Source organism: Gastrolobium bilobum, unplaced genomic scaffold (genome assembly GCF_033153095.1).
Source record: "Gastrolobium bilobum isolate Gb01-03AN ecotype WA unplaced genomic scaffold, APGP_CSIRO_Gbil_v1 utg16915, whole genome shotgun sequence".
Classification (NCBI taxonomy): domain Eukaryota; kingdom Viridiplantae; phylum Streptophyta; class Magnoliopsida; order Fabales; family Fabaceae; genus Gastrolobium; species Gastrolobium bilobum.
This window is the reverse complement of record NW_026896767.1, coordinates 7,291-33,135: the sequence shown is the minus strand read 5'-3', so window position 1 is coordinate 33,135 and position 25,845 is coordinate 7,291. Positions and strand designations below refer to the sequence as shown.

The following is a 25,845-nucleotide window of genomic DNA, read 5'->3' as shown; positions in this document are numbered from 1 at the left end:
TATAAAAGAATTCATTAGAGTGATTTACCTACTTTATCATGTATTTGAATGTGCAATTTCTTTATTTAATCACAATGTTGTTAGAGTTGATTACATAGTTTTAGTAGCTGACAGGCTGTAGTGTACCCATTGAAAATTTAAAATAAAATAATTTGTTTATAAACTTGATATTATGATGAAAGTCTTAATTCACCCGTTGAAGTATATTATTAGAAATAAAATAATAATAAAGATGAAAGCAGATTTTTAAAACTTTCCCTGCTTTTAATTTCATATTCTAATCATTTGATTTTTCCCTAGCAGCTAAAAATCCCTACTTTACTATAATTTTGCTGTACTATTTCCCTGCTTAACATTTATTGCCTTTGGAGTCTCTGTAAGTATTTTATCTCGTTGAGTTCAGTACCTTTATCTTCACAAAGGAAACCTCGTTATAACTCCTTGGTTGATATCTGACTTGGTTTTTCTTCTTCTCTAATTCGGCCAATTAGGTATCTTCCAAACCAACAAATTTTTCTCGAAGAAAACGACAGTTGAAGCTGTAGGAGAATATAGCAGAGGAGATGACCCTTGTTTCAGTAGAATAAATCTTTCGTATTACTGTTATACTTAGATTAAATGCATCTTATCAACAAGAACATTACACATTAGAGGAGAGAGAAAAATTTTAGCAGAAAAAAGAAAATTTTAATTGACATGTAATATTTTCATTAGTGAGATGCACTGAATATTTGGTACAACAGTAGCACTAAAAATTTATTTGTTTCGGTAAGCAATTGAGTACCAAGGATTTGAATACTTTTAAAGAGTAAAGGTTACAATTTTATTTTTTTATAAGAACCTATGATTAGCTGTAAGATATATTTAAAATAATTTTTTCTTTAACAAATATTATATTTTATTCGTTAGTTATATTTAAGGTCAAATCATTGGAAATTTTTTTGCAGTAACTAATTACAACTATATATTAGAGATTAATATATAATTATAATTTTAAAAGTTATTTTTTTAAAAGCTATTTGACATGATAGAGATAAAAAATAACTTTAATATTATAATTATATACTACTCCTAATATATAATTGTAATTAGTTGCATAATTTTTTCTTCAGCAATATAAAAAGTTGGGAACCTATATTTAAAAGAAGTGAAAATTATTTATGCTTTAAACGGATATAAGTTGTGTTCTTTAATTTTTTTACTTTATGTACTCCTGGCAGTACATAGTTATAACATGAAAAGTTATTTTTTTTCTCTCTTCAATCACATCAGCTGACGTGAAAAGTGTAACAAAATAACTTTTCATGTTATAACATACTGTCAGAAATACATATAGTAAAAAACTAAAAAAATACAACTTCCAACCTTTAAAATGACAGAAATTATACTCCTAAAACAAATTCGTGTTTTGTTTACAGTTAGTTCCTTAGCTTTTTTTTAGTACAAACCTTAGCCTTTTTTTCACACAACTAACCATGGAAAAGATTTGCACAGTTCTCTAGGCTTCTGGCACATAATATTCTAATTTTTTTCCGCTCAAAACAGAAAAGGAAAATGTGAGAGAGGAAAGCATGAAGATGCGAAAGAACTCTACAGAGTAAGGTAATTAGGTAAACCATGTGCATCTATCGGAAGCAGTGAGTTGTCCCTATATTCCTAGGGCAGTTGGCTGTAAATTACATAAACGGTGTTGGGCCCAAGAGAACCTCATGCATTGGCTTTCTCATCGTCAACCAAGAAGCACATGGACCATTCTTCTATTCCTCTATTTCGAAATGGAATATTTAAAGTGGTCAAGGGAGACAATTGTAGACTACCTTGTATAATATTTTAGCACTGCAATTTTATTCTACCATTATTTTATAAATTCTATTATGAAAGAGAATGCACATATATAAATTAGATATTATGCCTACCTTTTTTTATGCATACCTTATTTACTTTTTTCTAACATTATCATATCAGAATTTTAACAGAAAAAAGAAATTGTAAAGGTTAAAACATAAAATGGATTTAGTGCATTCTTATTCACAATATATCACTATGTCCATAAAACTTGTATCAAGATTCCTCCCCCCTCCCTCCCTTAGTATTGTTATTAAAACTGGACCGGTCCGGCCGGTCCAACCGGTTGACCCGAAAATCGGCCTATCAACCGGTTCGGTTCTAGTATTGGACCGTTTAAGCATTTGACCCGGTATTGACCCAGTGACCCGGTCATAAACTGCGATTCAACCGGTACCGATTTCTTCGTTAAACCGGTTTTTCAAAATAATCTACAAAATATTCCAATTTTTTGTGCCAAGTCAGATTCAAACCCTGCCCTTTGTAGGGAAGAACGCCACTTTGTACCACTAAGCTATCATTATTTGTTGAATGAAATGCACCATGTAATATACATATTATATAACTATTAAGTTAAGAGAATTATTTCAAAATTTGCATCAAATGAGAATCGAATCCTGTGCATTGAAGGTAGACAACATAGTAATTATCACTAGACTACATCATGTTATTGTTTGAATTGCACCATTTGAAATATTTATTATATAATTAAGTATAAAACATAAATTTATATATATATCCGGTTCATGCGATTCAACCAGTGACCCACCGATTGAACCATTAACCCGGTACCTCGGCCGGGTCAATAACCGATCCGATTCTAATAACATTGATTTAAAGTCACGCATTTAGGTTTACCAAAAAAAAAATTCACGCATTTAGTTACTCACTGTGACCGCATATTTATTTACCCTCAAAATTAATTCACTGGAGAGTTCTATAGTGGTATAAACGAAATGACAGAAGAGACAACTTCTCGTAGTGCTAACTGTTTTTTTTTTCCTTGGTGAGGTAATTTAGGCTGTTGACTACAGTCTTCATTGCTATGGCACAAATTAAGTTTTTAAATGTGAAAAAACGAATTTAGGTAATGGAACACTTAAACTTTTACTTTCACGAGCACATTTTGAGTTCTCAGGATATAGGTATTATCTTTTTCCAAATGGTAAAAACAAATATGAAAGAAAATAACCCTAAATATAAAAATAATATAAATGTGTTACTTTTTTATATTTAATAAAAAATTGTACCGAATGTTCGGTATACCTAATGTAGCGAAAATATTTTCTGATTTCACAAATTAGCTGCTTCTTCTTTTTCTTCTGTTCTGTCCTAAGCAGATGTGTCCGACAGTAGGTCGAGTCTTTGATGTTGGATCTAGGGCTTTCTCTCTAGATACCTATGAATTAGGTATCTTGGGAACATCAAATCATTACACACTATATGATGGTCGTAGCCTGAAGGGGTGTGTGTGTGTGCGCTGTTGTGATTGCATAAAATAGGGTTCAAGAGATCAATCGTACCTGTGGTCTTTAGCTCCTATTTATAGAGCTTACCTTTGGGCTTATGTTGATTGGGCCGCTTGTAGACGTGGGCCTTTCCCAGGTCCATAACAGTTGCCCCCCCAGCCCGGTAGACTGAGTCTTCAGGCTGTCGGGATATCCAAGTCAGGGCAATTGTTGTAAGTGCTTTAACCCGGACGTTGGCCATCTGTCCGGTTTGCTTTTTAACTCGGCTTATTAATTCGGCTCAAGAGAAGAAAGCTTCCTCAGGTTTCTCCGAGCACATTCGCACCCAGGATGATCTATCGCCTATCAAATCCGGGCTACGCCGTCGCGGTCCTGGTTCTCTGATCGTCTTAAACTAGGAACCTCGGTCGTTTATTTCGGCAGAGTAGGGAATGATTGTACTAACTGCTGTCTAATGATTGCTTTGGAATAAGAAACAATTTCCCTTCCACCTAATGATTATTTTTTCCACGTACCCCCCTCCAATAGGTATGACGTGTGACACCGTGCGTTTCTTGCCGCCTTGGCATTGATTGCTTCTGAAAAAATGTCTCTCAACTGTCCTGTCTGCTTCGAAATTACCACAATGCCCCTGCCCTTCAGTTTTCGCGGGCTTCAACCTTTCAACTTCAATCTCTGTATTATCATTTTTGATTTTACAAGCCATTACAAGCCATTTTGCCTCTTTCATTACCCAGAAGCGCTTGCCATCCTCCACACCACTTTCCTTTGGCGTTCATCATCTTCTACATTTGTCAATCTCCCATTTCCTTAAGGCCACTTCCTGCAGGTATTTTCCTCCGCATTTCTTTCCTTCGCACCTATTACTTTCAAATTTGATCATGGCTTTTGGTTTTACAACGCTTTTCATTTATTTTAGACTTATTTGCCTGTTTTTCCCTTTGCATGTGTCAACCTGCATTTGTAATGCATCATACCGTTCTTGTCTGATTAAGCTCTATGTACTAGTCTTGCACTGTTTATATAAGCTTATCAGCTGCCCGTTCACTTCCTACGCATCTTGCTTTGAGTTGTTTCTGGTATGGGTGAAAGGAATTATGTTACTCGAGGAAGATCCACCTGTCCTCGCGTGTTTGGTCGTATCGACGAAATTGAGGCCGAGGAGGATGAACAGCATGCAGCAGAAGAGGAAAGGTTCATCCAGAGTTTGCCTCCTGGTCCAAGGTTCTGGCTGTATGGCAGGCCTCGAACCGAGGAGAAGACTCAGGCTGCTTTATTAGGCGGCTATCGAAGCGGTGGAAGCAGAGGGGCCTCCTCATCTAACCTCTGAAAGTAAAATGACCTTGAAGGTCGTAGCATGTGAGACAGAAAAACAAAATTTTTCATATGCGGAATTACACATGCAATCAAGAATCATGCTTTATGGCAAGTGATATTACCTTTGTTTGTGAGTTCAAAACTCCAAGGCGATCAGTGTTAGGTTTGAAGGGTTCAAACCCTCTAACGTTGATCCACACCACCCACGTCAAGATGCAAGAACGCTTTCTTGAAAGCCACCAATTGACCACCACAGAGAGGCTTCCTATGCGCTCAATAGGTGAAGGAGGCTAGGTATATGTGTTTAGAAGAGTGAAGTCTCCAGCATGAAAACTTCACAAGAGTGGGAATGGTATATAGAAGAATTGGCTAGGTTCTTTTGAAAAACCTTAAGGAGGAACTCACCAACTAGGCGCACAAGAGAGGGAGAGAATTAGTGTATCAAATCAGAATTTTTACTTTACTTATAATGAAAGTGGCGCACAAGTGAGTGAGACTAAGGTGGAGTTGTTGCAATTCAAAATCCCAACAACCTCCCCTTTGAATCCTCATAAGACTAGGTCTTTATCTAGTCAAAATTCTGAACTAATGGTCATCATATGACCACCAATTCATGCGCCCCTATTCAGCCCAAAAAGGGTCCAGATACATTTGAGCTGTTGCATTCAAGTTTGAACCAACTAGCTCATTGATTCTCTCAATAACCAAATCTGATTGGAGCTTGTTGGTTTGACAAGATGACAATCATCTCCAACCAAAATGGCACCCCAAATCAGCCCTTGGAGATCTCCATAGATCTTCTCTTGATACAAGAGATTTGTTCCAACAAGATCTCATCTTATCCTTTTGTTATGAAACAACTTTTCATAGCCAATTCAAATTCGAATTCAAACATTTAAATTCAAACGTTCAAACATTTAAATTCTAAATTCAAAATTCAAAATTCAAATTCAAATTTCAAATTTCAAATTTCAAATTCAAAATTCGAATTTCAAAATTCAAATTCAAATTTCAAATTTCAAATTTCAAATTCAAAATTCGAATTTCAAAATTCAAATTCAAAATTCAAATTTCAAAATTCAAATTTCAAATTCAAAATTCAAAATTTAAATATTTGATAATTAATTTAACTAATTAAATTAATTAGTAATGTCTTGGACCATCCAAGCCCATTAACAATACCATGCGCCATCTCCCTCTTAGGTGGGCTTCCAAACTTCATCTTGGGCTAACAACCATTATTAGGCCCAATACCTTTAATGCTATATCATCATGACATTAAGGTTTTAGTGTGTGACCCATTAGGTTCAATATAGCCACTGACATAAATGGGCTCGGGCCCAACAAGCCCACAACCCATTTAATGACAACACAGAGCACTAGCAATGCTTTGTTGCCCCAGAGCTAGTTAGATTAATGACTTGATCATCCTATTACACATATTTGGTTGCCGTATGTATTTTTTTTCGTCTCGGTTACCTTCCCATAAAACCTAGGGTAAGGAAGCGTATCAACCATTGCGGTTTAGGGTAAACTTTATTCGAAATAGGGAATCTTCAATTTACTGACTCTAAAGGCAGATCATCTCATGATCTCTTTTACTATGCATAGATTCCCGAGTCCCTGTAAATGTCATCCCGATTTCTCCGGTTTACAGATAACCTAATCTCTCACAGAGATTTGACAAATTCCTTCAGCTTATCACCTTAGCCCTGTGCTCTTTCAGGACAAGCCCAACAGTATACCTATGAGTCCCCATGTTTCAAGCAGACGAGGTATACAGTCAAAGCATGCCTTCTATAACATAGTCTAGGTAATAACTTCTGTCTAAGGAAAGACATACCCAAATATAAAGAGACTACTCTAATGATACTCTCTGTGAGATTTCCTCATAGAGTCTCTTTTGTGGGTCTGTTCAGTGCGAGCTATAGCCTTATAGATCCACCCACGAATTTAGCTAAGACATCTCCATATCTGTAGCTCATAAGGTCTTTACCTTGCATACGAATACAAGTAATATAAAATATTAACAGTAATATTGAGACAAAATATGAAACAAGATAAATAGTGCTTTTATTTATTTGCGACAATACAAAGGTCCACATATGTCTTAATCTAATTAAAAGATTGTCTCTAGGACATCCATATACTAACAACCTCCCCCTCTGTAGTCGTGGAAGGGGTCTTCGAGGGAGACGGGTTCCATCTCGCTTGTCAATCCGAGGCAATAGTCAGGGTCGCTATCGCAACTTAGGCAATTCGTCCATGCCGATGAATTCCTTTTCGCCCTTCATCTTCCATCTCGGTTACCACTTTTACACACACTCCTACATCACATCCAGGAGTCTCATCTCTCCTCCGTGTTAGAAATCCAGAGCCCTGTTTCAATTGTGTCTATCTTAGTGCCCAGTTTGTCGAAAAGGGGAATGACTTCATGGCCGACCTAGTTTTGGGCAGTTGCTCCCATGTCCCGGGTTCCTCAACCCCTGCTCCTGTTGTCGGATCTGACGACTCCAGCTCCTCCGATACTAGTTTTTTTAGTTCGGGTACGTATCTTGGTTACGTGCTTTTCTTGCTTTTTAATCCTCCCATTTTACTGTTCTAGGTATTTATGGAGTCCCCTTCTACAGAATTAAATGCGGACCCAACCTCCACCAGTTGAGCCCAGGAAGCCGAGGTGAACCTAGCCGAGAAGGGTTCTGCCCCCGTGACCAGCGATCTCCACGCGCAGTATCCATGGGTTATAGAGGAAGTTTTGAGTTTCGCGTCCGAGATGTCCACTGAAGAGGTATCCGAGCTTCCAATTGGTAACCCGGTCAGTTTTAATACCTTCACTCCTGTAGATGATGAGCCCGTTTGTTCAGGGCGGAACCCTGCAGAACCACACTTCTTCTTTTTTTACCGAGATCTTGTGACGAAGATTGGGATTCGGTTTCCCTTTTCCCCATTCAAGATACAACTTTTAAATCACATGCTTCTCGCGCCAACCCAGATTCATCCCAATGGTTGGGCTTACATTGTTGCTTTCGAACAGTTGTGCAGCTCTTTGTCCCTCCCATGCACCGTCCCCTTGTTCTTATATTTCTTTACCGTTTATACCTCACGTACCGGCTCAGAACCTCCTGAACTTAAGGGATGGAGTAGCATTCGAGGCCGGTCTAGCAAACCCCCTCGAAAACTGTTTTCCGTATACAGTGACTCCTTCAAGGGCTTCAAAGCCTATTTCTTTAAGGTGGTGGCCGAGGTAGGGGAGAAGCCATGGTTCATTGGTGAAGATGGGGAACCCATCTTTCCCCTCTATTGGTCTCAGGATTATCATTGTTGCAGGCCTGCCGACTTCAAGCTGAGTCTCTCACAAGAAGATAAAGCCAATGCTAAGGTTTTATTGGCCCATGTGGGTTCCAAGGGTCACCTGAGCGCAGCCTCTTTAGTGGCCAAATCTCATTCCAACCCCGAACCCACCAGTATGCCTTATGCTATTAAAAATTTGCTATTTTGGTTGTTTTCCTGTTACTGTTATAACCTTGTTTTTACTCTCAGATACCGACATGAATTTTGATGAAGAGGAGGAAGGACCGGGTCCGAATTATATTTTGTCTCTGACCGGCCAAACATCTGCTCCACTAGCACCGCCTTCGAAGAGACCAAGGACGGTCAGCCCGGTTGCAACCACTTCCACCCTGGCCTTAAATTATGGGGTCTCCATTCTGGATCTTACTGATGACGGCGAGAACACGGAGAATGATGCAAATCCAGCTTCTCCGATTTCGGCTAGTGGGGGCGGGACACATGCTGTTATCACTCTTCCTCGGGGTACCCCTGCTCCTGCTGCTCTCCCAGCTGGTCTTAGGAGGGGAGCGTTATGGGAGTCAGGGGTAACTGCCGAGCTCCGGGGTGTCGTACGTCATCCTGCCGTGTTCTTTGGCTCTGGAATTATTTCGAGAGCCGAGATGGAAGAGCTCCAGAAGGCAAAACTTTATACCTTCAAGACTGCTTCGTTGGTGAAACCATATTCCTTGCTGCTGGAAAAGCATGGCGAAACTATTGTCGAGCTTGATCAACTCGGGTGAAGCATGGTCAAGCTATTCTTGACAATGAGAATTTAACCCACAGCGCTGCTGAATTGAAGACTTCTTTGGAGAATTCACAGGCAGACCTAAAGTTTATCTCTGAAACCCTCAATGTGACTGCTGATAAAGATAGCATTGTAAATCGCCTCAAAGAACAATCAGATGCTCTGAAGAAGAAGGATTTAAAGGTTGCTGGTCTGACTGCGGAGAACGACAAGTTGAAGTCGGATCTTCAAAAATTGCAAACTGCTTATGATTTCAACTGTTCTGCTCTTGAAAAGGCCGCCATAAGTGCCTTTAAAAATGGTGTTAACCAGGTAAGGTAATTTAACCCCGAATTTCCCTTGAAGCTCGACCAGCTGGACTGCTTCAGCTACATTCGTGGTGGGGTTCACATCCCCCTCCTTCAACTAACCAAAACATACCTGAAAGTAGCACCTCGCAAGTTGGGATGACTTCAGGGGTAGAGCTGCTGGGATTACTTCAGCGATGGATGCAGCTGGAGCCGAGTTCGAGGCCGAGATGCGGGAAATGATGCATAATGATAACCCAGAGTGAAGAGCCAAAATACCGGTTTACCTGGTAATTTGTTGTGTTTTGTTTTCTTTTTGATCATTTCATGAACTTTTCTTGTTTTTAGACTTCTTTGATTGATAATTTGAATTTGGTTTCATGCCCTTGTTGATGTACTCTGGTATTTATTGTTTAACTAGATTCTTTTTGTAAGGACGTTAGGGAATTAAGGGCGTCCCCCTAATTTCCCGCCTTAACTTGTTAGGCTAGCATGCCTCCCTTGCTCATTTTGGCAAGGTTGATATATATATTCGGTAGTTTTCCCTTAGGCTAGACGAGCTAGAACTCCAATCGTGCTCGTTAGCAAGATGGTTCAAATACCTTGACCTTAGTGGTCGGGCTAGAACTCCGTCCTGCCCATAGGCAAGAGGGTTCAAATACCTCGACGTTATTTGCCGGGCTAGAACTCCGTCTTGCCTGTAGGCAAGAGGGTTCAAAAACCGCAACGTTGTTTGTCAGGCTAGAACTCCGCCTTGCCCGTAGGCAAGATGGTTCAACTACCTTGACGTTGTTTGCTGGGCTAGAACTCCGTCTTGCCCGTAGGCAAGAGGGTTCAAATACCGCGATGTTGTTTGTCGGGCTAGAACTCTTCCTTGCCCGTAGGCAAGAAGGTTCAACTACCTCAACGTTGTTTGTCGGGCTAGAACTCCGTCTTGCCTGTAGGCAAGAGGGTTCAAATACCTCGACATTATGGGCCAGGCTGGAACTCCATCTTGCCCGTAGACAAGAGGGTTCGACTACCTCAGATTTCTTCTTGAAATGAACATCTGAAAAACATACTTGATTTATTCCATTTATTGAACTTGAAATTTAAACTACAATGTATGAGCAAGAACTTCTCAACTAAAATATTTCTTCAACTTGTCCGCATTCCAAGTCCTTTTGACCTGCTTCCCCTGTGGGGTTTCCAACACATAAGCTCCTTGTGATAATTTGGCTTTAACTTTGTATGGTCCTTCCCATCTTGGAGCCAATTTTCCTTCAGTTGCGTTTCTTCCTCCGTTATCCGCCTTTCGAACAACCAGACTCCCACCACAAATGACCGCGGCTTTACCTTTTTGTTGAATCTGTTTGCCACGAGTTGCTTGGCCGCAACGTTTTTACAATGAGCAGCGACCCGAGCTTCATCTATCAAATCCAGTTCCACAGCTATTTTGTTACTATTCTCTTTTTCGTTTTGTGATAAAGCTTGGACCCTTCGCCATGATGGTTCTCCTAGTTCCACCGGGATCATGGCCTCGGTACCATAGGTTAACCTGAACGGGCTTTCTCCAATAGAAGTTTGCATCGTGGTTCTGTACCCCCATAGAACATACCATAGTTCTTCTACCCATTTCCCCTTGGCACATTGCTTCATTCTTTTGCGTAACCCGTAACCCGGCTATGATAACCTGATTTACCGCCTCGGCTTGGCCGTCAGACTGAGGATGTTCCACAGACGCAAAACGATGTCGGATGTGAAGATTTGCCATTAATTCTTGGAAAGTATTACTTGTGAATTGGGTCCCGTTGTCGGTAACCACCTCGGCTGGAATCCCAAATCTGCAGATCAAGTTCCTTTCGAAGAAGCGCTGCATCCATGCCGTGGTAATTGTAGCCACCGGCTCTACTTCTATCCATTTAGTAAAGTAATCGGCAGCCACTATTAACCATTTTAAATGTTCTTCAGCCGCAGCAAATGGGCCCAAAAAGTCCATCCCCCATTTAAAGAACGGCCACAGAGTCGTGATCAGACTTAACTCTTCTGGTGGTGCCAACAGGTTCTTGCCGTGCTTCTGGCATTGATCGCACTTCTGCACATGCTCCTTCGCATCATGACTCATAGATGGCCAGAAATATCCTGCTCTGAGAGCTTTCCGGGCTAGTGCCTTACCTCCAATGTGCTGACCATTGATCCCCTCATGGATTTCAGACAGGACGTATTTCGCTCTTTCCGAGCTTAGACATTTTAGCAAAGGGAATAAGTTCCTTTCCTATAAAGTTTCCCTTCTACCATTGTGTATAATGCTGCGTCCTTAGCCAGCTTCCGAGCTTCCTCCTTTTTGGGGGGGGGTAGGGTCTCGTTTTCTATGTAATCAATGATGATACTACGCCAATCCTTGCCTTCGGCTATCTGCATGACACATGTGGGTTCTGGGATATCCTGCTCAACCACCGTCTTGTGTTTTCCCAAACCTTTAGTGCTCGCCTGTTTTGACAGTATATCAGCCCTGCTATTTTCATTTTGTGGAATATGATGGACTTCTACTTTTTCAAACTCCGCTATTAACTGCCTTGCGGAATCCAAGTACTTTGCTAACAACGGTCCTTTAGCTTGGTAGCTTCCTCCGATCTGAGAGGTGACCAATTGCGAATCACTAAAGATTTGTAGTCTCCTTGCTCTGAGCTCCTTTGCCTGCTGAAGCCCGGCTATGAATGCTTCATATTCTGCCTGGTTATTTGATGTTTCAAACTTCATTTGCAGGGAATACTCTACCGCTACTCCTTCCGGGTTCTCAATGATTACCCCGGCCCCGCTACCTTTGGAATTTGAAGATCCATCCACGTAGATTTTCCAGGTGTCTGGGTTTGTTGAGCTTTCTTTTAGGATTGAAGTCAGCTCTCTGACAAAATCTGCCAGTGCTTGAGATTTGATTGCTTTTCGGCTTTCGAAAACTATGTCGAACTCTGACAATTCCACAGCCCAGGCCATCATCCTTCCTGCTAAGTCGGGCTTATGTAGGATTTGTCGGATTGGTAAATCTGACCTGACCACAACCTAGTGCCCTTGAAAATATGCTCTGAGCCTTCTAGCCGAGATCATCAAGGCGAAAGCCACCTTCTCTAGCTTCTGATAGCGGAGCTCTGCTCCCTGGAGGAGCCGACTCACGAAGTAAATCGGCTGTTGCCCCTCCTCGTTTTCTTGAACCAGGACCAAGCTGACAGCGACATCTCCTACAGAAAGATAAATTATCAACGGTTCCCCATGCCTTGGACTAGACAGGACCGGCAGTGATGCCAGCTGTTTTTTTATTTCTTGGAATGCAGCTTCACACTCCGAGGTCCACCCATATCGCACCTCTTTTCGCAGAAGCTTGAAAAAAGGTAATGTTGTTTCCGCGGACTGAGGTAGAAATCTGGTGAGCGAGGCTAGTCTTCCCGTCAACTGTTGGATCTCCTTTTTGCTTGCCGGTGGCTTCATTTCCAGTACGGCTCTGCATTTGTTCGGGTTATCTTCTATGCCCCTATGAGTCAACATAATTCCTAGGAATTTTCCTGCAAGGAATCCAAAAGCACATTTAGCTGGGTTCAAACGAATATTATGCTACCTTAGTTTCTGGAAGGTTTGCTCCAGATCCTCAGTATGAACTGGTGAGTTAATTGACTTAACAATCATGTCATCTATGTAGACTTCCACAATTTGGCCAAGCTGATCCGCGAATACCTGATTTATCATTCTTTGGTAGGTGGCCCCTGAGTTTTTCAGTCCAAAAGGCATTACATTATAATAATAATTTGCCTTTTCTGCGATGAAGGCAGTTTTTTCTTGGTCTTCAGGGTGTAGTGGGATTTGATTATACCCCGAATATGCATCCATGAAGGATAGCATATGGAAACCGGATGAGTTGTCAACAAGCTGATCTATATTGGGCATGGGGTATGCATCTTTAGGACATACTTTATTCAGATCTGTGTAGTCCGTACACACCCTCCATTTCCCATTTGGCTTCTTTACCATCACCACATTGGATAACCAGGTTGTGTATTGTATTTCTCTGATGAACCCTGCTTCCAGCAATTCCTTTACATGATCTTCTAGCACCTGCCGACGTTCCGCGCTGACCTTTCTTTTCTTTTGAGCTATCGGCTTAGATCCTGGGTACACCGCAAGCTTGTGACAACAAAAATCAGGGTCCACCCTAAGGATCTCTGAGGATTTCCAAGCAAAAACGTCTGTGTTCCTCCTTAGGCACTCCGTAAGTCGGACTTTGTCCTCATTCGCCAACCCCTTTTCGATCTTGGCTGTTTGAGTTTCCTGTCCAATGATTACCTCTTCCCGCTCTCCGTCGGGTTCCGGCCTCGGGATCTGAGTGTCGTCCCTCATGTCCAATTCTACCATATTAATTGGTTTCTGCCCTTTCTGTCTTAAACTATCCTGCTTACCGACGGGGTTCACCCCGGCTGGATTTTTAAAGTCATTACTCACTGCCCTAACCGACTTGAAGTAGCAGTCCCGGGATTCTTTTTGATCCCCAGCAATGGTGATGACCGTGTTCTGCTTGCCAATTATCTTGAGCTTCTGATGCTTGGTTGAAACCAGCATATCCCAATCATGGATAGTTGGCCTTTCCAGAATTACGTTATATTCCGAAGGGAAATCAGCTACTATGAATCTTATCCAGTCCGACTTGTAGGCCTCCTTTGTTCCCAAAGTAAGCCTCAGGTCAATGTATCCATTAGGGATAGTGTTACGGCCATTGAATGCAATCAAAGCCGTGTTGCAGGGTTTCAAATCTTCTTCATCCAGGTTCATTTTCTGGAATGCCTGCCATAGGAATATGTCGGCACAATTGCCGTTATCCACGAACATTTTTTTGACTTTACAATTGACTAACGTTCCTGTCATAACTAACCTGTCAACGTGTCCCGGCATTACATCCTCCAACTCCTTCTTAGTGAAATACAGTAGTGGTGCCTCCGATTCGGTTTCTTTGAACTTAGGCCGCTCTCGTATTGAGAGCACTTCTCTTAAGTACTTCCTTCTGGCATTCATGGTATCACCCCCTCCACCAAAAGCTCCACTAATCACATTGCAGTCAAACTCTGGTTCTATGAACTCATCTTCTTCTTTGCTCGGCTTCTTACCTCGACCCTCTTCCTTGAATCTTTTTTCTCGAGGCGGGCTCATAGGCCGCGCTCCTCTTCTCTTCTTATTATTCTTCCACCCTTGAGTTCGTATCAGATACTGGCGTAACTTTCTTTCTCTGATATACCTTTCAATTGCATCTCTGAGATCCTAGCATTCATCAGTGGTGTGACCGGGGCCATCATGAAATGCACAGTACCGAGATTGGTCAAGCCCGACTAGATTCAGCAATGGCCGAGGCTTATCCACCTTCTTCTTTTTGGTGGATGCCACCTCCCTCCAGATTTGTGATCTGGATGAATTTAGAGGCGCATATCTGTCAAATCTGACTTTAGTTGGAACTTTCTCTTCTGGCATCTTACCCCGGAAATCATTTTGCTTTCGACTTCCAAGTTTCTCTGCCTGGCCGAGGTGATGCCTTGGGTCAGCATTTTCAATTTCCATCTGTTCGAGTTCCAAATATTTTTTGGACCGCGTAGTGGACTCAACAAGAGTTCGGACTGGATCTTTGTATACGGATTTAGCCAACCTGGAGGATCCATTCAGTCCGGCAATCACTAAATGTAGATGAACGTTTTCTGATAGCCCGGGAACCTGTAAGGCGACCATTTTGAAGCGGTCTAAATACCTCTGCAAAGTCTCACCAGGCTGTTGTTTTATTTTTCCCAGTGCGAACTCAGACTTCGGCTGTTTTTTGCTTGTAGCAAAATTCAGCAAGAATCTTCCTCTGAACTTTTCAAACGATCTAATGGATCCCGCCGGTAAAGACAAAAACCATGACTGAGCTGCTCCCGTCAGTGTGGTTGCAAATAGCCGGGTTATCAACGGTTCTTCAATTCCCTTAATGTACATTGCCATGTCAAAGGCATCCAAATACACTTGAGGGTCTTGCGTCTCATCATATTTCAGAATTTCAGATAAATTGAGGTTTTCTGGAAATGGTGCCTCCATGATCTCGTCCGCGAAGGGGCTATCATTGTGCTGCCCCCTGTGATATTTCCTCCTATAGACTCCAGATACGTCGTTTGGGTTCGGGTTCCGAGATGGGCGTCTCCCATATGAGGATTGAGGATTTTCTCTCAGCCTTTCCGATTGCCCCTCGCCATTGTTGCGAACCTCGGGTTCTTGATTGTGAACCCCGTTGGGAATGCCTCCTTGAGGTCGGCCTTCACCATTCCCAGTGTCTCTCCCCTGAGTCCGGGTTCTATCAGGGTTTGCCTGGGTGTTGGTGATCCTCAGGTCATTCATAACCCGGGTTATAGCTCGTTCCGGGTTCGTGTTAGTGGCTCGACCTACCCGAGCCTCCAACTCTCGTATCTGTCTGGCACCTTCCTCCCTTTCAAGCCCGTGCCTTCGCTCCATCTCTTCCATTCTCTGAAGTACCGCGGCAACAGCCAGATCTATTACCCGAGTATCACCAACTGCATGATTCGGTACCTGCACGGCTCCCGCCGTCCGTTCCTCCATTGGTTGCAAGCCTTGCATGTATGGGGCGTTCGGATTGATGTTTGGGGTTGATGCCGAATCGGAGTGCACATCACTAACATGCACTGCATCAGTATCTATCTGCTGATGATCCATAGGATCCTCCCTGATATGAGAGATTGGCTGGATTCTGGAATTCGATTTTGCGGGTTGCCGAAATCCACTTCTTGTTGTCCTCGCCATCGTGGCCTCTGATCGCATAATAGCGGGAAAAAGTCCCCACAGACGGCGCCAATGTTCTGCCCTAGGAAGATGTGTCCGACAGTAGGTCGGGTCTTTGATGTTGGATCTAGGGATTTCTCTCTAGATACCTATGATTTAGGTATCTTGGGGACAACAAATCACTACACACTATATAATGGCCGTAGCCTGAAGGGGTGTGTGTGTGTGCGCTGTTGTGATTGTATAAAATAAGGTTCAAGAGATCAGTCGTACCTGTGGTCTTTAGCTCCTATTTATAGAGCTTACCTTTGAGCTTATGCTGATTGGGCCGCTTGTAGATGTGGGCCTTTCCCAGGTCCATAACATCTTCAAATTCTAAAGCACAAATATCCAAGATTGTCAATGCTCGAGAAGCTACGTACAGTCTCAAACTAATAGCAAACTCATATGAAAAAACCTATCAACGTAATGACATTCCGAAAGGCATTGACCAGTGATCGTTGGGACTTGGGAATAGTATGTGACTGCCAACCTAACTACTTGTACAAACGGTTGCTTAATTTTATATATATATATGGTCAGGATCATTTTACACCAGTGTAAGTTACATTCTCAATCTTGTTCATTGATCCCACTTATATCTCAGGGCTCTAATTTTTCAGTAATGTGAGCCATTGGATACAAGTGGATCAATGGTCAAGATTGGGTGTAAGAGTATATATATATATATATATATATATATATATATATACGGGGTATACATTTTTGCAGCTGCTGTACGTGCAACAATCAAATACTTGCTATATATATACGTGAAAGCATTAAATGTTAGGAATCATAACCATACAAAAGATAAAGGGAATACTATATCTACAGTGACTGTACCTATTATTATCTACAGTGGCTGCCAAAACGTCACCGTTTTGCTTAAACAATTAAAAACATATAATCTAATTGGGGTTTTACAATTAAAAACATCTAATCTAATTGGGGTTTTCTGAAAACTAATATTCATCATCCCTAATTCTTTTGCAATCCAAAACTCAGCGAAGGCATCGACAATCCATAACAGCGGCGACTGTAAAAAACCTCTCTAATTGGATAGTGGAGGCAAAGCTCCGTCCCTCTAACCCATCTCGCATTGATAGGGTACATTTTCCTCTTCTTTTGTTTTGATATATGTAAATCTTATTCCTTTTTGCAACAGCGGCATGTCTGATTTTTTTTTTCCTCTTCTGATTTTTCATACATGTAAATCTTATTCCTTTTTGCAAGTTGACACTTTGTATTCTGCATTCAAAGACCATATTGGTTGTGATGACTTACTGTATTTGGTGTTTCAAATTTTGTGTTTATATCTCTTTGTTAAAGTTGCACGAAAGTCAAATTACTTTGTAAAATATTAGAAATCTTTGTTGGTATGGTTGTGATGAATTACTGCATTTGATGTTTTATGAGTTTAGTGTCATATAAATAGTATTCATCTTCCAAGATTTTGGTATATATTTTTCAGATTAAAATGCTTGAGAAGAACTTGGTTATAATGTGAAGTATTCGCTTTAACAGAATGCAACGAGCTTATTTTAATTATATGTAACACCTCAGGTTCATAAATTTTATTCTGGTGGGTGTTTTGACTGAACTAAAATAGTGCTTGCATTGTGAAAAATGATAGCCAAGCAAAGCAACCATTAAAGCCTGGAAGTACTGCCTTAATTTATAAATTAAACATGTCTAACTTAATTCCCCTAAATTCCAATTTTCTAGCTTGCTTTTTTTTATCTGAATTCTGTTTAACGTAGAGCATTTTTTTTATCCATCTTAAAATTTAAAATAAAATGCCTTTTTCTTTTGTTTCCGTTAACCATTTCCTTATAAAACACTTTCATTATATGTCTTCGTTGTTGTACATTTGAGTGAGTTTGGTATCTATATAAAACAAGGTGGTGTTGCTTAAGTTGTGATATCTTTATCATGGACCACTCACAAATAACAACTATTGAAGACATTGACATAAGTGAAAGTTTGGTATCTTTTGACGATGTTGTTGATTTGGAGAAAGACATTGATGAATTTGGAGGAGATGATCAGTGCGAAATCATGGAAGACAAAGATGGTGATTGTAGGGAATATAATGTACATGAAATTGTGGGAGATGATGATAGTGAATTTAGTGAAACCCCTATTTTGGGTAGAGTCTTTAAGACAGCAGAAGAAGCTTATGATTTTTATAATGATTATGCAGAAGGTAAGGGGTTTGGGATACGTAAGCACTACTATAGCAAGAATACGAAAACACAACAACTATATAGGTGGAGATATGTGTGCTCAAAGCAAGGTGTCGAGAGACTAAATGAAAAAAGAGTTGATGTTCATAATGTCAAAAGGCGAAGGGATACAAGGACTAATTGCTTAGCCATGTTCCAAATAAAGTTAGTAGATGAATCATGGATCGTTGAGAATTTCAATGATACACACAATCATCCATTGATTAACACTCCTACAAAGGTGAAGAAGCTTACTTCTCATAATGATTTACGACGCTCAGAGTATACTAAATCTATTGTTTGTAAGCTTTATCAAGAGGGTTTAACATCTTCAAAAATTTCAAAGGTGGTGAACGCTATGGACAAAGAAGTTAATATTACCCCAGTTCAAATTAGCACTATTATATCAGGCCAAAGAAAGAATAATGTAGGGCGAGAAAGTCAAGGCATCATCAAACACTTTCAAAGGAAGTCTTCTCTTGATGGAGCTTTTTATTTTGATATGCATCTGGCAGAGGATGGCACATTAAGAAGCGTCTTTTGGGCGGATGGTAGGTCGAGAGCTTCTTATGCTCAATTTGGCAAAGTCCTTGTGTTTGATGTGACTTACAAAATAAATAAGTCCAAGTTTCTTTTTGCCCCTTTTGTGGGGGTTAATCACCATGAGCAATCAACTTTATTTGCTGCCGCTTTGTTAGAAGATGAAACAGAGGCAACATTTAAATGGTTATTTGAACAGTTTCGAACATGTATGTTTAACAAGTCTCTGGTTGCTATTATCACTGATCAAGACAAAGCTATGGGAAAAACAATTGCTAAGATATTTCCAGAAGCACGACACCATTTTTGTGCGTGGCACATCAAAAAACATGTTATGGAGCATAGTCAAGCACTGCGAACACAATTTAAAGATAGTTTTGATGTTGACTTTCGTGAGTGGTATAAAAGTCGAAGCTTTCATGAATCTGAAAGCAAGTGGGAAGCAATGAGGACTAAATATGATATTAAAGCAGGTAGTTGGTTGGAAAACATGTATAATTCACGTCACCATTGGGCAAAGGCATACTTGAAAGATACTTTTTTGCCGGAATGACCACGAGTGGCCGAAGTGAGAGCATCAATGCATTTTTTGATGGATACGTCAACTCTAATACAATGTTAAATGACTTTGTTACCTAAAATGACAAAGCAATCAAGTCTAGGAGGGATGCAGAAGTAGATGAGGATTTCAAAACTAGAAATTCAAAAGCAAATTTGGAGACTAATCATCCAATTGAAACAATAGCTGGAGAACGCTACACAAAAAAATTATTTGAGATCTTTAAAAGGGAGTGGAAGGCTGCCTTGTTTGATTACTTTCATGAAAAGATCTCATCAAACGAAAATCTTATCAAGTACCAGGTAGGGTCTCGCGAAGTTTATAAAAAGTGGTGGGCGATCGTCGACTACCATTTGACAGAAACCTTCACAGCTTATTGTTCATGTGCAAAATTTGAGACTATGAGGATTTTGTGTAGACATATTTTATACATCATGAAGAAGAAACAAATAATAACCCTTCCTGAAAAATATATTTTGTTTAGATGGACAATGGATGCAAGCTATAGGGCTGAAAATCTTGTAGACATTCATGCTGAAACAACTTCTAATCAAGTCAGTGCATTGTCTTTGTGGTTGGTACGCTCCAAAATCAATATGGCTGTTTCTGAAGCAAAAGATTCTATTTCTGAGATTAGAAGACTGGACGCTATGATTGCTGAATTTCTGCAACAACAATTGGAAAGAAAGAGAAAGAGAACTGAAGATGAACCAATTCCTAGTATCGTCTCACAAGTTTCACTTATTAAAGATGTGCGCGATCCCACTCAATTTGTCAAAACTAAAGGGCGTCCTAAGGTTGCTTCACGTATAAAATCCAACATAGAAATGGCATCAAAACAGCAAAAGACTTGCAGTTATTGTGGAGGAAAGGGTCATAATAAGACCGGTTGTCAGAAGCAAAAGGTTTTTGTGTAGTTGATGTATATGTTTTTTTTAATAGAACTTTTAATTAATATGTGTTGTTTTATTTGTAGATGGATGTTGCAAGAGAGAAGCAAAATGAATAACAATTACTGTACATATTTTCATGGTTTTATTTTGGTAAGAATTTATTTATTTATTTTAAAATATAGCATTTCAATGTTATACACATATACTTAATTTATTTTTCTTATTTTCAGCTAATAATTAGAAGCTTTGCTGGAGAATAGAAGTTGATGCAACCTATGTTGCACCGACACCGACACGGGACATGGGATACGACACGACACGATACTCCGAAACGTTAATTCTAAAAAATGTTAAATTTTGACACGTTAGGACACGTTTTGATATTATATAATATTTTTAATTTATGTAGTGTATATTATATTTAATATTCAATAATTTAAAAAAAAAACAAAGCTAAACTTATAATACCCATTAATTTTGCAAAAAAAGCATAAGATATCTCAAATATTTATATTAAACTCAATAAAATAGTAATCTCGTAATCCAACGACTCTAATAGTTAGAACTCAAAATGCAACGCAACATAATCTTTGAATCTTTTTTGAGTCTTTACAACGAGTATTGAAGTGTCGGAGTGTCGGGAAGTGTCAGATACGACACGTTAGGAATTTTGAAGTGTCAGTGCTTCGTAGGATGCAACTATTCTAATTTATTTGGAGAATAAAAGTTGATGCAGCTGTTCTAATTTATTTGACATGACTTTGCAAGAGGAGTTGAGCTTTCCCAAAATATTTAGTCCCATTTAGTTTTTCTCTTTTGCGATTTTGATGTGACATTATCTTAAGTGATATTTCTTGGATCTGTCAAATGTTTGTAATATAATTGCGAAGTTGATTACTACATGATCAAAATTGTTTTTTGTTGGGGTGATCTATATAACCATTAGTTACTTGTGAGAAATATTGCAAGTATAATTGCGAAGTTGATACAGATGTTTTAATTTTTGATTGCTTACGTAAGGTACAAATATTTCAAGTTTTACGCTAAAACAAAAGAAACAGAGGTCGGTCACCAATGATGTTCCCCATGGAATCCAGGTTTAATTGTACAACAACTAGACACAATACACTCATACTATTCATGCTTCAATTGATTGATACTTAACAAAGATGGTTTATCACATAGTACATTTGAATACAAATACTTGTTTCTGCTGGAAAAAAGAAAAGGATAAAAAAGGTACTAAAATCTTGCTCCAATCTTATTCTCAGCCCTTGCCATGATGATCCTGTCAACATAATGAATTACAGATAGTGTCAACAATCAGAAATAGCAAGGAAATATAACAGACCAAAAACAACCAATGAAGAGAACAATGTTTCAAAGCTAAATTGAACGTAAGCTAGGTTCACATTAAAGGACAGCTCTGTTTAAGAAGTTAAACATGCATTTAGATAACTCACCTTTATAATCTGACTTGAAATTAATATTGCTGACTTCGGGGGTAATAACATATATATGGCTAATTTCTTTGATTAATCCCATTAAAGCATATTTAGCATTTGGTTCTTGTTTTTACATTGAGCTCCATGTGATGAGAACTGGACGTTATTGGGACAGAAGCTTTATCAGAGGTCTTTGGTCCTGTCAATGTAGCGAATACTATGAGCTCCAACAACTTTTTTAGATAATAATCAAAACCAGTTTTTTACTTATCATATACCAAAACCTATACATAGGCAAGAAAGTTTAGGAATCTCTACCTGACGTCTTAAATCATGGAACAACTGCGAAAGGGTCTGATAAGGTCAGCTTAGGAATATAGAACACACTTAGAAGGAAAAATATGGTATGGGAAGAAACACACATTATAACACGCATCACCATATATTTCTCGAAGAAGAGCCATTGCTAGTTCTCTTTTCCCGGAACCAGAGGGTCTTTTGAGCAAAATATGAGGACAAGAGCCCTGAGAACTCTGAAAAACAAGGTAACCTGAGTCAGAGATTATATATACAAGTAATAACATGAAAACTAAGATGTTTGGACTAAAAAAAGGAACTGAACAAATTTGCTTTAAATTTGAGAAAACCATATGAGTATTTGGAAACTTACTATTTCCTTGAGAAGTTGAGCTTCTTGTTTGTTGCAAATGAAGCCATTAAGTGAAGCAGGTTTATGTTTATCTGCCCAGAATTGTGTGTCTACTTTTTTTTTTTATCTAAATGCATGTTTTTCTAACGTTATTAGGACATATAACGAGCTTATACAGTTGTTATTGTTGTTCAGGATTTTTTCAGGTCAATACCAATTGAGTAATATGAATCATTCAAAAATTGGCCTAACTTTGAAGGTATATTCTCCAATAAATCTCTCTCAAAATAGGTCTGTTAGCTAGTGCATGGTAATTACTTACAATATAATTTTGAAGAATAATTTTGAAGGCTCTAGTTCTTAGAATTCAGCCAATTTAAAATCAATATTCCAAGATCAAAGTACCTTTAGTGGTCGTCAGTGGTCACTTTTGGATGGAAATTTATTGAGGACCATGATGGGAAGAGAGAAAAGGAGAAAAAAAAAATGCATAGATCCATTTTTTTGGTTTGCCTTATTGAGATTTAACTTGTTTTTATTAGAATATGAGGCAGCAAGGATAGAATTCCAGACAACTTAATCTTAGGCCCTAATACTATGTAAAATAACCAATTTCCCCAAAAGCTTAAACGGTTGGGTGAAGGTACATGAATAATTTTATTACATCTATTATTAGAGTCAAAACAAGAATTGCTCCACTACCTTATACATATAAAATGAAAAGCTAAAAGCCAAAATTATAATTTAAAATAAAAAGAGAGACCACAAAATCCAAGTCTGCATCTAAACTTATTCGGCTGTGATGACATTTGGCTCATATTTATCACTCAAAGACAATTATATGTAAGCCATGTACAAAAAATGACATCTGTATACATTTTTTTTATAGACTAGTTTTCATCAATAATCCATATCTAGATAAATGCAAAATGCATAATGGTAAACTAAATCCCATACTGAATTACATGTCATCTTTCTGTCGTAACAAATGGTCATATTAAGTGAATTGAAAGCTGTAGTGTAGACATGTTTTTAAAATACAGGACTCACAAAGAACCAGACTACACTGTTGGTAATGGAGCCACAAAATACTTGTTTATTTTGTTAGTCAATGATTGCATATGCTGCTCAAATAGAAGAAAACAAAAAAGTCACTGATTTCATGTTGTGCTCTAAAATGAAATCGCTCAAAATATCACCATGAGGATTAATGATTATCATTCACAAATTTCTCTTAATATTTTATAAAGTAATTTGACTTTCATGCAACTTTAACAAAGAGACACTTGCAAATAATATAAACACAAAATCAGACATACATGTATGAAACAAAAGAAGAGGAAAATATACCCTATCAATGTGGGATGGGTTAGAGGGACAGGCTTAACCTCCACTATCCAATTAGAGAGTTTGTTTACGGTCGCCGCTGTTATGGATTGCCGCTGCCTTCGCTGAGTTATGGACTGCGAAAGAATTAGGGATGGTGAATAGTAGTTTTCAGAAAACCCCAATTAGATTAGATGTTTTTAATTGTTTAAGCGAAACGGTGACGTTTTGGCAGCCACCGTAGATAATAATAGGTACAGTGACTGTCGAAATAGTATTCCCAAGGATTTAATGTTTCTACATTGAATGTATATAAGGTTATCTACATTCGCTCTCCCAAAACGACGTCGTTTTGGGTCAAAAAATTATAATGAAAAAGACTATTATAATCCTGAAATAAATTATAATTATAAAAATACCTTGATTTTCGTCTCAAAACGACGTCATTTTAGGCTCAACGTAGATAAGTTATCTACATTGACTGTAGAAAAAACAAACCCAATATATAAATATTGAAATTATATATTAGTTCTTGGGAATTGTACTTGTAAGCAATATTAATACATCAATCCCTTATCATGCCTAATCCACCACACCTAGGCTTGATTAAGTTATTCATCATTTTGATGTATAAGAGGATCCTGCTGTATAAGCTTATACTATATGATGGTCACACTAAACAACTGAAAATGTCATAACACATAGTATAAGCTTAATTATACTATCAGGCCTTATATATCACACCAAACAGGCCTTTAGGGCATGTTTGGTGCATAGTATAGGATAAGGCCTGATAGTATAAGACCTGATAGTATAAGGCCTGATTGTATAAGACCTAATTGTATAAGACCTGATTGAATTTTAATACTATCAAGCGTTTGGCAAGGTATTGTATAAAATAATATATTGTATAAGATAATATCATCTAGTATTTGGTAATGCACTGTATAATACTATATATGATAAAAATAAATATTTTTAATAAAAATATCCTTTAATAAAAAATTTATATAATTCTTCAAAAAATGTCATATGATATTAATTTTTATAAAAACTTATTGATCAGTGTGTCCAAAATATAAATTAATTTTTATAAAAATAAAAATATTCAATATTTTAAAAATTAATATATTGAAAAATAAATTTTTATTTTAATAGATTAATATTAAAATAATATATTAATTTTTGAGAATTACATTGGTCAACGATGTTAATACATCAATCTCTTATCAGGTCTTATCCTTCACCCTTAGGCCGGACTAAGTTATACATCGTTTTGATGTATTAAGGGATTATGCTGTATAAGCTTATACTATACTGTAGTCATACCAAACAACTGAAAATGTCATAACGTATAATATAAGCTTATATTATCATGCCTTACACGTCACACCAAACAGCCCTTAGTGTACTTGTCCAGCCAGCTCTGCAATATACACAATTTCACATTGATCAAGCTCTTACCTTACATTATCATTGACTCGCGTGAAATAACAATCACTTCAACTTTATACCCATTGGGAATTTTTTTAATGGGGTTTGCATTCATCATTTAACATGACATAAAAAAATTTCTTACACACACAACATTTTGTGGGGCCCACACTTTTTGAAGCAAAAAAGAAAAACTAAGGTACGCAAAATGAATATCTATAATATTACATAGTCACTTTTCCTATAACATAAGTCTTATAAAACCTTTTTTTAATACATCGGAATACCCAAGTCAGTCCTCCCAGTTTCCTAAATCAGAAAAATCGATACCTACAGCCTATGGTATCGAAAGTTTGCTCCTCTGTGATGGAGATATTATTATATTTTCTTAGGAGAGTTTTTATTTTTTTCCATCTGGAAGATTTTTATCATTAATTTTACGCGAGTCCTATGGTAGGACCCTATGTAGCACCGATACCGACATGAGATATGTGATACGATATGATACGACACGACACTTCGATACGTTATTCTAAAAAATGTTAGATTTCGACACGTTAGGACGCGTTTTGATATTAAATAATATTTTTAATTTATGTAGTGTATATTATATTTAATATTCAATAATTTAACAAAAAAATGAAACTCAACTTATAATATTCATCAATTTTGCAAGGAAACATAAGATATCCCATATATTTATACTAAACTCAATAAAATGGTAATCATAATCCAACGAATCTAATAGTTGAAACTAAAAACTGGACGCAATGCAACTTTTGAACCTTTTTTTTGAATTTCTATAACGTGTATTGAAGTGTCGGGGAGTGTCGGAGTGTCGAAGAGTGTCGGACACGACACATCAGGGTGTTTGAAGTGTCGGTGTTTGATAGGTAGGACCTATATAAATGTGTATAATAAAAATATTATTTTTTATTATTTTTACTTTGGAGAATAAAAATGGT

The 25,845-nt window shown here is 38.4% G+C and overlaps 2 protein-coding genes and 1 long non-coding RNA gene across 3 annotated transcripts; 1 reads left to right on the top strand and 2 right to left on the bottom strand.

Annotated features, from left to right (window-relative positions):
* Window positions 1-12,578: 12,578 nt before the first annotated feature.
* LOC133301917 (uncharacterized) lies at window positions 12,579-14,162 on the bottom strand. Its single transcript, XM_061501634.1, has one exon. The coding sequence runs from the start codon at window positions 14,160-14,162 to the stop codon at window positions 12,579-12,581; it is 1,584 nt and encodes a 527-aa protein (XP_061357618.1).
* Window positions 14,163-17,741: 3,579 nt separating this feature from the next.
* LOC133301916 (protein FAR1-RELATED SEQUENCE 7-like) lies at window positions 17,742-19,127 on the top strand. The gene has a single exon (XM_061501633.1). It carries the CDS (start codon window positions 17,742-17,744, stop codon window positions 19,125-19,127), a length of 1,386 nt encoding a protein of 461 aa, XP_061357617.1.
* A 2,021-nt stretch (window positions 19,128-21,148) lies between these two features.
* Window positions 21,149-23,609, bottom strand: LOC133301922 (uncharacterized). The gene is made up of 4 exons (XR_009750264.1): window positions 23,471-23,609; window positions 21,790-22,004; window positions 21,490-21,670; window positions 21,149-21,314 (listed from the first exon to the last, which is right to left on the bottom strand). It is a non-coding gene; the product is annotated as an uncharacterized LOC133301922 (long non-coding RNA).
* Window positions 23,610-25,845: the final 2,236 nt, after the last annotated feature.